We start from the raw sequence: 12707 nt of genomic DNA on the forward strand, positions 1-12707 counted from the left end.
ATAAGCAGCCCGATATCAATGTATAATAACCCGAAACCACGTCATGTAGTGGGCGGGTGTTTCTGCTCGCCGCCTCTTGCAACCGTATGGCGGCGCGACTGCTTCGCTCACGTCTGCTTTGCAACTATCATCCGCTCCGCGTGCGTTCCCTGGGGGTATCTGCTGCAATAATCCAGTAGCAAAGGCGTTAAAATACTGGTACCACTGTAGCGGGTGAGATTTCCGGCTTCGGCAGCCGTCGTGATGCAGGCGAATAGGCAAGCTACTCTACTGAATTTATCTACGCGATGAAGTCTCCCAGGTGGTATAAACTGATTCGTGCGCTGCGCGCGCCGCACCGCGCGGATGCAGCTCGGACGAGTAAAGCTGCAATTTGAACGTTTACAATCTTTGAGAAATAATAGAGAGACGGCAGTCCGCTGTTCATTTGTTTCAAAGCGAAAGCTTTCTTAGCGGGATTCATGTCGTCTTACCAAAAAAACTAATGCATTTCCCCATAGACCCGTTGGTCCACCGAAAAGCTCTGAAAAGATCCGTGTGCACACGACGCGTGCCTGAAACTGGGCTGGCATTGAAACAAAACGATTACTTGAAAATCGCGAAAAAAAGACGGTTCTACATAAGACAATACACGCACCGATCATGAAGAAGAAGCACAATAGCTTCACCTCAGTACCTCTACCTCAAAAACCACGTGTCGGTGTACAGTTAGATCGTTCGTAGATGCGTCTACCTGGTGCGCAAAAAATCGTCGCTCGGGTTCGTTCTTTGTTCACAATTTGGGTGTTTTAAGGTTCGACAATCGATTGGAGGCACTTTCAGCAAAGGTTGAACGCACCTGTGGGGAAGGTTTTGACGCCCTTTTGACTCGCTTTTTATGCGAAAAAGTTTTCGCGGTTCTCTAAACTTTCTAGGAATGGTAACGTTTTTTTGATTAACACCACCCAGTGGTTCTTTCAACCCCTTTGTACTCAGAATCGGTCGGCATTGATTGGTACGCCTGCAACGTCTTAGGCCAGCCGTTGCAGGTCGCACTACAAGCGAAGCGAGCCGCGGGCGAAGTTAAAAATTAAATTTAACCCCACCTGACGGAGCGGCCCCTCCGTACCCGGCAATTTCTCGGCGCGGTGGCTTCTGTAGGCGCCTCAGCGTGAGCGGGTCGTTATCTATAAAGCCGGTCGTGCTCAGAATACAATCAACTCCACGCATCCAACGCGTGATTGATTTTAACCGGACACAGCGAAAAGCAAGCGAAACGAGCTCCGTCAGAGGTCGTTGTACAACCACCGTTGCTGCCGCAACGGATGGGTAGTTAGTACCGTCTCCGGCAGTTACTAATGGCGACTCGAAAAAAAGCCACCTCAGACGATATTTACGCGAGGGGCTCTGCCGACCTATCGCTGTTTATGCTGCTCTGATCAGCTGACGGCTCCAGTAGAGTCAGGCAGTGCAATCGTTCAATGTGTCCTGCTGTGAAGTTGTCCTGTAATATCTGGGATACCTTTCTTAAATTCAGTCATGCATCAAATAAAATTAAAACAAAACAAGCCCCCCCAGTGACTATAAATGCGGGCGTGAGAGTGGCTATATCTTAGTTATACAGTTCAAGGATTTGAACTTTACTAAAAGATAACCAAAACTGCCTTATCCGTCGCGTAACCCATGCTATAGACAGGGAGTTTTAGCTGACCGTCTTTCACGGTCCGCTCCGCTCAGATAGCAAGCGGGCGCGCCATTGCGCATGCGTGGCGCGCTTGGCCGCGAACGGCATTGGCTCCGGTAGCGCTGAGCGGGCCGCCGATACCGGAGCGGAGCGTCGAAAACGGTCAGCTAAAACTCTCTAATGATGTACGTGTCAATTGCGTGAATGTTCAGTTTTTTTTTCTATGAGTGCCGGTATTCTCATCGCATTTAACTAGAAAATCGCTATTTTGCGATTACCTCTGAAGCGGTGTTTGGCGCGCGCACACAAACACACACGTGCAGTCATGGGAAATGAAATGAGAACCCGCAAATATGAAGTAGAACACACAAAACTAAAGAATATGGATTGTGGAGGTAAAGTAATGGATCGCTGTTAATATATTTCGAAAGACACATTTGCAATCTTTGCTATTGTAATAAATTTGCCACGCGACAATTCCCCTTGCATGGAAAGAAATCGCGCTAATTGTGTGTTTTGGTTCATATTTTCGCATTCGAGTTTCATTTGCCCATGACTGTACACACACACGCATGTAGAAACACACGTACACGAGCTCGTGAGCGCGCACACACATCCGGCCACGGTGACTAAGGGTTTGTGCTGCTGAGCCCAAGAACGCGGGTTCGATATCGGCCGCGGTGGCTGCTGTTCGGATGAACCCGAAGAGCGAAAACGCCCGCGTGTTGAGATTTCGGCGAACGTTAAAGATCCACAGGTGGTCTAAATTAATCCGGAGCCCTCCACACTACGGCGCGCCTCACATCCCAGGTGTAGCGTCGACGCCTTAAACCCCAAATACTAGTCCATCTAATCCTACACGCACGCACACACACTCACACACACAGACGCACACACACAGACATACACATACACACAAACATAGAGATAGAGAGAGAGAGAGAGAGTAAGAGAGAGAGAGAGAGAGAGAGAGTCGAACCGCACAGACCTCCCCGTGAGCTAATTTCACGGCAAAATATATTATGCTTCTCTTGGGTAGCATAGCTGTGTGATGCGTTGTCTGCGCGGCATTTTGCGTGACAGTAAACTGTACTTCATTATTTATGAGAGTTATTAAGCGTGTCGTGTAAAATTAGGCGCATGACATTGCACGCTTGAGAAGACATCTTAATCGCCGTAAACGTGACTAACAAAGTGAGAGTCGCTAGCGAGGTGCACGTTAAACGCACTCGACGTTTAATTAAGGCGCTGCAGCAATTAAGTGCGCGCGTACGAAGTACCCGCTGAAATTTTGACAATACCCGTGACCATGGGAGACCGCGTTCGTTGAAAAAAAGTGATTAATTTAAGATCCGCCATCTTGGTGTTCCTTATTAAAGGCATCGAGCAAATAGAGGGATAATAACGTCATCGCCTTCTGTCGCTTAAAGCGATTAAAAACGATAACCGGCGCTCTGCGCGCGTTATACGCCGACCATGGAAACCCGAGTTTTGCATGCAGGGCGTATGCGAAACAACCAGATCTTCTGTATCACGAAGACCACCAGAGAAAGAAGAAAAAAAATGGCGACGGTGTTTCTCCCACATTTCTGATACATGGTTCCGCAACGTTCTCGGCGGACGGACGAACGTTGCGAAATTTACGGCAGTGTGTATCGGGTGGCCCAATAGCAATAACCGTAAATGCTAAGAATAAAAAGATAAGGAACGGCTCGCTCGGCGTATACGGGTTTGAGAGCAGAACAAACATACGTGTATGGAAGCATCGGATTCTCCGTCTCGGCACGTTCGGAAAAGCCTCGTAAATTACAATGGTCCGGGACCTCTGCGTCGTTGTATTCTCCGGGCCCTTTCGGTTCTCCCGCTATCGCATTGCGCAGTACCGGGCTATCTCGGAACCCCTTTCCTTGCCGCCGTGTTTCCCATAGTTCCGGTTCAATTTGTCACTGCGAACACCAAAGTTGGCTCAGTGCATTTTTCTTCTAAGACACAGCCGCTCTGGTAAAACCCAGCATTTAAGTTATCTTTACCGTTTTTACTCTACGGTGATTAAGTTAGAGGGAACGTAGCGTACATCTTTGCTATCTTCTTAGTTCTTTACCTTCACGCGGATCGTGTTAGAAACCACGTTTCACGGTTGTAAACTGGTTCTTGTTGCTTTAAATATAACTTTTTTAACGATGACTAGCTGGTTAGATGTGTAAAGACTAGCTTAAAGCTTTTCTAAAAAGCACAAGTTGCAGTAGAAGCCACACAGCTTGCACGTTGAACGGAGGACCGACGAGAACTTTATCTATGCAGTCACATCTGCCTTGTGTTTCACTTTCGTAAACCTTTTTTCTCCGTACCCCCACCTGGGAATACAGTAATTAGAAGTTATAAAAGGAGCGAAAGGAAGAATAGCAATATTATGTTTCTATGCTAATATGAAGTGCGCACTCGTATTTTTACGAGCATTTCGTAGCGAGTAATCTTATGTGATGCGCGCGCTTTACTTACTGCTTGTGTGAATTTGGATTAAGCGGATAAAATCCAGAATTCTCCCATCTTTGACATCTTCAGACGGAAACACAACACCCTATTGCATTCGGTCATCATATAGCATCTATTCTCCACACAAAGCAGGATATCCACGCTGTTATGCTAAGATTGCAGATTGAGATTTCGGGGGGGGGGGGGGGGGGGGGGGTTAACGCGCGGAAAATACACCATAGGCTTGGAGGCGCGCCGTAGTGGAGAGCTCAGGATTGACTTTGACGACCTGGAGGTCTCTAACGTGCGTCTGCTCAGATTTGATCTTTTTTGCACTACGGTAAATCAACCGCACACGTCGCGTAAAGTAAATTAAAGAAGAACGCTGTGTGAACTAAGTAATTTGTTATTTACAAAGGTGAGCGCCCTAGAGACAGCATTTTTTATGTGTATTTTTTAACCCATGTCGCTTCAGAATTCCTTTTGAAGTTCTCCATTCTGATCTGACGCCCGAACCTCAATTCACAAAACGCCATAACAGTACCTTTTCTTCATGCATAACATAAAATAGAATTTGCAATTTATTACCGCCTTCCATTTCCGGCGTGTTATTTCTTCCGCATGCTGCTTCTCTTGATTCACGGCATCCATTTCTTGTGTCTGGTCGGCTTCTTTTACCATATGCGCACTTTGTTGTGTATGTGGTCTATTTCGCCGTCTTGTCCCTGCAGTATTTCTTTTTTCTCTCCTTTGACGGACGGTCTATTTGACAGTTATCTGGGAAAGTTCCCCGTTTGTATTTTTGCGTCGTGTATTATATGTACATTCTCGGGGTTACAAGTCTACGAGCCTTTATATAAGCGATCGTGCCGTCTTTCTCCCTTGCCTGTTGGGGGGTTAACACCTGGATCGCATTTGCAAGTGATGCCTCAGACATTAGAGCATCTCTTTCAAACCCGTAGCAGATGATTGGCTCCCAGGTGGTGCAGATAGTTTAAACCGTGTCCCGTGAACTTTTGAGGACACATGCACGTGCGTAGCAGTAAACAAAAGGCTAAGCGTCAAGTGTCAAGATGAACTGCCAGAAATGCGACGTCTCTTACCCGAAGCTGTCGAGTAGGGCGAAGAGGACGAGCGTGATCTTGGCCCGGCGCGTCGACAACGTGCGGCCGTGGTAGTGCGCGCCGATTCTTCGGACCATGGCCCTGTACGCTATGTTGTTGGCGGCGACATGGCCCAGGCTTGGTAAGCCCGAACCTAGCGCCGTCCATTAGCACTCGGGGCACGCATCACTCCGCTGCTTCGCTCGTCGTGAGAAGAACAGCTGTCATGTGGCGCATCCAAGGCGTCGGGGTGAGTCACCTGAAGACGTAGGCAGGTGTGTCCTCCTGGCGTTGTCCCGGGGTGGGCGGGTCGCGGAATGCCGCCTGGACGAGACTTCCCGCGAACGAAACAGAAGTGCTATTTGTCTCTCCTTTTTCTTCGTTCTGAATATGACAGCACTCAGTAATGTCTGAGACTCTGTGAGATGGAAAGATCGCACGGTGGAGTAATAAAATAAGTTTTATCAGCAGATCACTTTCATTCCACGGATCGGACGCCGCTGGCTCGTAAATCACGTGGATATTTGAATTGGGGAAATCACATATTCCTCACACGCACAGGCTGCGCTGTTCCACAAACACTTCAGCTTCCAACGTCGCGTTTTGTTTCAGCAAACAACCCGCAAACAACACAGCGATTGCTGTTCGCGCACACGTCGTTGCCCCGGCGCTCTGGCAGTACTTCGCCACCGGTTGTTGCGCACGTTCACTCCTTTCAGCTCACAATTAATTTCGAACGAACAAGCAAAGTCTGAGATAAAACGGGAGCGGCGACTTCGGAGGACACGCGGTAAGAACGAGGTGAAATCGAAGCCAATCGCAATCACAGGGAACGACGGTCCACGTCGTGAAGTCTACCCGCAGTAGCCGCCACGAGGTGTGTTGCAAGGAGCGCGCCGATCCTCCAGCGTTGGCGCGAACGTTGCGTTGTCGCCACGTTGTGCGACTCGTTCAGGTGGCCGGCTGGGAGTCCCCTCTCGGCGGCCCCGCGTAAAGTAAAGAAGAAGGAACAAAAACCGAGTGTGTGTGCTCGCGTTTTATCCTTGCTCGTGCTTCCGTTGCTTGTAGCTTGTTTCCCGTCGCCAGAGGTCTTCCCTTTCCTGCGCACGGACCAGTCGTGAACGACGCGGCCCGCGCTCTGGACGTCCCATTGGTCCGTCGCTAGACACCCCCCTCGCCTCCGACGCTGCGGGCCCTTCGGATGGGGCGGACAGGCCCGACTCGCACGGAAAAAAAAGTGGTTGGCTTTGCCGCATAGCTCTCGCGCCTTGCGCTTTATCGCTGTGAGCATACTCGCGCGCGTAATACGTCCTGCGGCCGATCGGCTAGCCCAGCCGACGCAAATTTCGCTGCTCCAAGATAATATTTAATGTTTCTGGTAGCTTGCTAATGGCGGAAAGAGTAAAGTGTAATGAAAGAAAATCGAGATGACTTTTTCCCGGGGCAACTCTTGAGCGCACAATATGCGAAAATAAACTCTCTGAATGAGAAGGGAGTAGAGCCAGAGAAGGCACCAACGAAGTTCCTCGCATTGAAAATAGAGTTTTTGTACATTCCTCGCCGATCCCCGACATTAGCCAGGAGCACCTGTTCACGCGGCACAGCTTTATTTTCACATCGAAGCTCGTAATGGTGCCTCGCTTGGGACTTCTAAAAAAAAAAAAAAAAAAAGTCCACACTTCCCCTCGAAGAACGGGTGAGGTTAGCTAGTGGCTTTGGCAGAAATTGGGCAGTCTTTATAATTGTTGTTTACTCTTTACACCTGCGACCATTTTCTGTGTCGGGCAACAACGACAACGGCAGTTCTTCACGCAATCGGAAACTTTGGGCTTTCGCCTCAAGGAACACAGTAGCGGGCATGGATAGGGTTCTTCGTTTTCGAGTTTTATATTTTTTTTAAATCTAAGGGCAAAAATCGGGTGCTATTTTTCAGATTGATAATCGGGGAGAAATTTGTTGTTGTTTTTTTGTAAAACAAGATTTCGGGTTAAATCTATAGATTTACGAACTCAGTTTATTTTATCAGTACGTATCGCGACCTTCTTAACTCTAACGCATTAAAATTGGCGCTTGTTTCAAGCTGGTAATCGGAGGAATATCTTTGTTTTCCAGCAAATACTCCCCGAAATTCGAAGTTTGTTTAGAAAGGGATCAATAATGATGATAGTAAAGAGCATTGACAACTTCTAATAAATGAAACGTTTTATTCACCAAATCCTACTCATCAATTTTTTACTCATCCTTGTTTTCATACGTTATCGTCCGCATGCGCAACGTGTCGGGCTCCATTAGAGACCCGGCCGGTCGTTAAATGTGTCTCACCTGGTGTTAACACCTGTCCTTCACTTCGAGTTGTTGATCAATTCGCTCTCGCGCTACAAACGACTAGCATCCTGGTTAGCTCAGTTGGTAGAGCGACTGCTCCGGTTAAGTGGTGGTCCCGGGTTCGAATCTTGGACCGGGACGAATTTTTCTTCGACTACGAATTTTCTGAGAAAGCTGTATAGCTTTCCTTTTTAGCCGTATGGCTGCATTGAGGTGGATGTCAAACTTTCCTTCACAGTATCTCATGTGGGAGTCTCGACATCGCAGCTTCTATTATCTAGGCACAACAACGTCAGTGCACCATTTGCCAGGCTGGGGTAGCGAGCGGTAGAGTGATGCCAATACTCAATGAGTTCGAAAGCGCTGTTTGTGGGGCTTGGTTCCAGCAAGTACTAGCTGGTTGAGAACGGCTGGATGGTGCATATGGCTACTTTACGAAGGTCCATTCGGGATTCTCTTGAAATGTGTTCGGGGTGTAAAAATAAGGTGAAATCGGGTTTTTCCTCTAAAACGAACAATCCTAGTCATAGAGTGTCCTTGTCAACCCCCCCCCCCCCCCCCATTCCCCCATCAAGGTCCAGGTTCAATTACGTCATGCTCAATTCATATCCGACACAACATTGTTTTCCGCCCCACCCTCGCGGACTTTTCCCCATGCACGTGGAGGCTGCAGCAGTTAGCAATCGTTTGAAATAACGACCTCCGCAAGCGTAAGTGGGCAGCCGTAAGATGTACTATTGCTGTTCTTTTAATTAAGTAAATATGACTGTGCTAGCTGATGCTTTTGTGCGGTAGCAAAACTTGGATCATTACAAGTTTTTCTTTTACGTTTTTTTCGGTTAGAATTGCTTGAGTTTGTAGTACCTTTTTGCTATTGACGACTGCGCCGATGTTCCCACACACGTTGCCGTCATTTTTATAAGTGAAAAAAAAAAAAAAAAAGAATACCAAACCTCGAGTGTGTTGTGTACACCCAGTGCGTCAAATTTTTCATTAGACCCTCGAAGAGCTCATCGAGGCGCATCGCATTGCACACCTCGAGCGTCTGACCAAGACGGCCACCGGCAGGCAAATTCTCGACCGCCTACGCATCCCGTACGAGAGAACTTTCGGAGAAAAACACACTGTTCCAGCCGAACTACGCAAAGGCATCTACATTCATCTCCTCCCCAAGAACACAACGAAAAGCGAAGAGATATGCGAGCCCTAGCGCTAGGGAGACAGCTCCAAGGAGAACCTCAAGTCGTCTACACGGACACTGCCTCTTACGAACAACGAAGGGCTCACCGACCAGGAAGGCAAGGTTCTCACCGCCTACTCCATCCGAACACGACACCCCGAAGAAGGTGAAGAACTAGCCATAGCGTTAGCCCTAGCCACAACCCAAGCGAGGAAAATTGTCAGCGACTCCCAACCTGCAATCCGCAACTTTACAAAGGGGAGAATCTCCAGTGCGGCACTGCGAGTCCTTGCCCAGCTGGACAAGAACGTAGACACCCGAACCACTTTAATATGGACGCCCGCACACGCGGGCCTGGAGGGCAACGAACGGGCAAACGAGGCTGCTCGAGCATTCACCTACCGAGAGCCCCTGCAATCCGCCCTACACCCTGCCGACAACACCAAGGATCGCCTGTGCACCTACCGGGACGTGCTCGACCAATCCAGAGGCGAAAGACGGAAGTACCCTGCAGCTAACCCCTGATGATGATGAAAAAACTTTATTATAGTCGTCTCTGTTAAGACGGAGTCACTGCTTCGGAGTGGCAGTGTCCTCGTCCCTTCAGACGGCGGTCAGGAACCCATAGGCCCTGGCGGCGTCTTCCGCCAGCTGGACGACTGCTGTTTGGACGTCGGGTTGGGAGCTAAGCAGCACGGCCTCCCATTGCTCGTGCCTCGTAATGCGTACGCGTGGTGTCTCCGGTTTACTGGGACACGCCCAAATCATGTTTTGGAGCATGGCGGCTGCGGCACCGCAATACTTGCCCTTATCTGTGTATATTTCTGGAAAGTTGCGGTGGCAAAGAACGGGGTGTGGGAAGGTGTCCGATTGTACCCTGCGCCATGCAACCGATTGCCTTCTGCTAAGTGTACGATGAGCGGCTGGAAGTGTACGTCGGCCTAATCTATAATGCTGGGTAATTTCTTGATATGTAGCCAGCCTGTCCCTCCCCCCCGTCGATGACGGCACGTTATCTTCGAAGTCGGCCTGGTAGCTGAATCCTCGGGCCGCTTCGTGTGCCATCTCGTTTCGCGGGAGAGACGAGTGTGCTGGTGTCCATATCAAACGGATATGTCGTGAGGGCATGATTGGTTTGCTTTGAATTATCTTGGCTGCAGCTTTGGATATTCTCCCTCGTAAATAATTTCGCACTGCGGTCTTGGAGTCGGAGATAATGGTCGTGGCCGACGTGCCCGCAACGGCCAGAGCGATGGCTACTTCTTCCCCAATTTCGGGATTAGCCTCTGTGACGGAGCATGATGCGACTGTATTGCCCTGCTGGTTTACTACATCAGCCACAGCCGCTCTTCGTCTTGGGTAGTCCGCCGCGTCAACGTAGCAGACTTCTGAGTTGGAGTGGTACTGCTTGTGAAGTGCCGTCGCTCGGGCCAGCCGTCTCTCTTGATGATGCTCCGGATGCATATTTTTAGGTAAAGGGGCCACACTGAGGTGCGCGCGTAACTCGTCCCCAAGCAAAATTTTTGTTCCGTGTTGGTCTGCATAGGAGATGCGGAGAAGATCTAAGATGGCTCTTCCGGTTGCGCTTGCGGCTAGTCTGTTGTACTGTGCTGTGCGCTGGGCTTCGACGAGTTCGTCTAGGGTGTTGTGTATGCCCATCTCCATCAGTCGTTCGTTAGAGGCTGAGAATGGGATGCCAACTTGATGGCTTTGCGTATAATACGCTCAACTTTTTCTTTCTCTGTTCGAGTGAGCTTGAGGTACGGGGTGACGTAGGTAATTCTGCTTATAATGAAAGCATGCACGAGACGTAGGATGTTGCCCTCTTTGAGCCCATGGTGTCTGTTGGCTATTCTTGCAATTAGCCTACTAATTTGAGTAGCCGTGTTTTGCAGGGCCCGTATTGTGACCGTATTGGTTCCCGTTTCCTGTATGCGGAGACCGAGAATACGCATACACTCTGTTCGAGGAATGCATCTTCCCTGTAACTGAACCTGTATATCCGGATCATTTCTCGGCCTTCGACCGGCTGCGGTGGGTCTGAAGAAGAAGATCTCCGACTTCTGAGGCGAACACGCGATTCCGCGTGAGGAGACGAAGTTTTCAACAATCGTGGCAGCCTCTTGTAGTCTTTCTTGAATGTCTCCGTCCCTGCCTCCTGCGGTCCAGATTGTTATATCATCAGCGTAGAGGCTGTGATGCACGTCAGGAATTCGCTGTAGTAGGGGAGGTAACTTAATCATGGCCACATTAAATAGAAATGGTGATAAGACCAACCCCTGTGGGGTGCCACGGCTACCCAGACTTATAAGGTCAGATTTGAGGTCCTGTACCGTTATTCGGGCGGTCCTTTGGGTCAGAAAGTCGGCTATGTAGTTGTACGCCTTGTTTCCCACGTTTAAGTCACCGAGATTATGAAGGATGGCACTGTGGGCCACACAGTCAAAGGCTTTAGTCAAGTCAAGCCCCATTATGACTCGAGAATCAAGTGGGGACACACCCGGGTTGTCAATTATTTGATGTTGAAGTTGTAACATCACGTCTTGAGTGGATAGGGAAGACCGGAAACCCACCATGGTGTGCGGGAAAAGGTGATGCGTGTCCATGTGGTGGTTGAGACGGGTCAAAACCACGTGCTCCATCAGCTTCCCGAGGCAAGAGGTCAGTGAAATAGGCCTCAAGTTCTCAAACTTTAGAGCCTTTCCAGGTTTGGGAATGAGCTTAATCAGGGCGCTTTTCCACGTGGGGGGAAGGTTTCCCGTGTTCCAAACCTTGTTCATGTAGGCGGTAAGAGCCTGTATGGACGCGTCATCAAGGTTGGCGATTACACGATTGGTAATACCATCAGGGCCTGGTGCAGATCGCGTGTTGAGATGAGAGATAGCCTCACACACTTCTGCTTTGGTGATGGGTCTGTCCAGCTCGAGGTTGGGTTTACCGGCATATAGCCTAGCTGGTTCTGAGGGGGCAGTCTGAATGTAGAGGTCCCGCAGCTTTTGCAGTAATGCAGTTTCATCTCCTTGATGCTCGTGTAGAATACTCAGTAGGTTGTTACGCTGAGTGACGCGTCTTCCCTCTGGGTTTAATAGGCAGCGGATGGTGTGCCATGTTTTGGGGGTATTCATCTGCACCTCCATCCGATCACACAAAGTGTTCCATTGTTGGTTGCTGAGGTACGCGGCGTGTTTTTCGATTTCCTTGTTTAGTCTAGCGAGCCTTCTGCGCAAGGAGCGGTTATGCCGCTGCGTGCGGAGCCTCTTCTGTATACTGTCTTTGGCCTCCCACATGTGCAGAAGTCGTGAGTCTATATTTTCAAGACTAGCCTCTTCCGGTACTACGTGTGTGGACAGGTCAACGTCATTTTGTAAATTTTGCACCCATGTGTCCAAGTCCTCGATGGTAGGGTCCTCTTCTGTGTCCGGCACCCGCCTTAGTTTACGGAACGAGTCCCAGTTTACTATCTTGTGCTTCCGGCCGGTGGGTTTAGACGGTCCTGCTGTAAGCGTAGTCTCCAAGATGAAGTGGTCACTGCCCAAGTCTTTAAAGGTGTTTGTCCACGTAGCGCTTGGAGCATTATATACGAGTGTGAGATCAGGGGTGGTGTCTCGTTGGACACTGTTGCCTCGCCTCGTTGGGTGTGCCGGATCCGTCAGAAGTGTCAAATTGAGTTGTTGTATGGCTTCCCAGACTTTCTGCCCTTTTTTAGTTGGCCTTGTGTAGCCCCATGCGGGGTGTGGAGCATTGAAGTCGCCCAAAATAGCCAACGGGTGTCCACGGGACGTGTGGAGGGCTTGGTGTAGTAGCTGCGTGAGGTTGCGCGACTGTTTGGGTGCGCTGTACACATTTAAAATGTACAATCTCTGGACGTGCCGGGCAGACGTAGGAAGAATTTCTAAAAATACGTATTCAGGGCCAGGGCTGTTGACATACAGTTGTTTGGCGGGGATGTTTCTGTGCAGCAATG

At 49.5% G+C, this 12707-nt stretch overlaps 1 protein-coding gene and 1 long non-coding RNA gene across 3 annotated transcripts in view; one reads left to right on the plus strand and one right to left on the minus strand.

The window, feature by feature from the left end:
- The window catches only part of LOC144151753 (protein Wnt-7b-like), a 118334-nt gene extending 112118 nt beyond the window's left edge, over window positions 1-6216 (minus strand). For both annotated transcript variants that reach the window (XM_077682877.1, XM_077682878.1), the window contains exon 1: window positions 5239-6216. In XM_077682877.1, the coding sequence (XP_077539003.1) occupies window positions 5239-5406 (168 nt within the window). In that variant the 5' untranslated portion in view covers window positions 5407-6216. The remainder of the gene's footprint in view (window positions 1-5238) is intronic.
- Window positions 1-12707, plus strand: part of LOC144152972 (uncharacterized) — a 225594-nt gene that overhangs the window by 160965 nt on the left and 51922 nt on the right. The gene's annotated exons all lie outside the window — the stretch shown is intronic.

Source organism: Haemaphysalis longicornis, unplaced genomic scaffold (assembly GCF_048455015.1).
Source record: "Haemaphysalis longicornis isolate Haplotype H1 unplaced genomic scaffold, Haemaphysalis longicornis Haplotype H1 scaffold_9, whole genome shotgun sequence".
Classification (NCBI taxonomy): Eukaryota; Metazoa; Arthropoda; class Arachnida; order Ixodida; family Ixodidae; genus Haemaphysalis; species Haemaphysalis longicornis.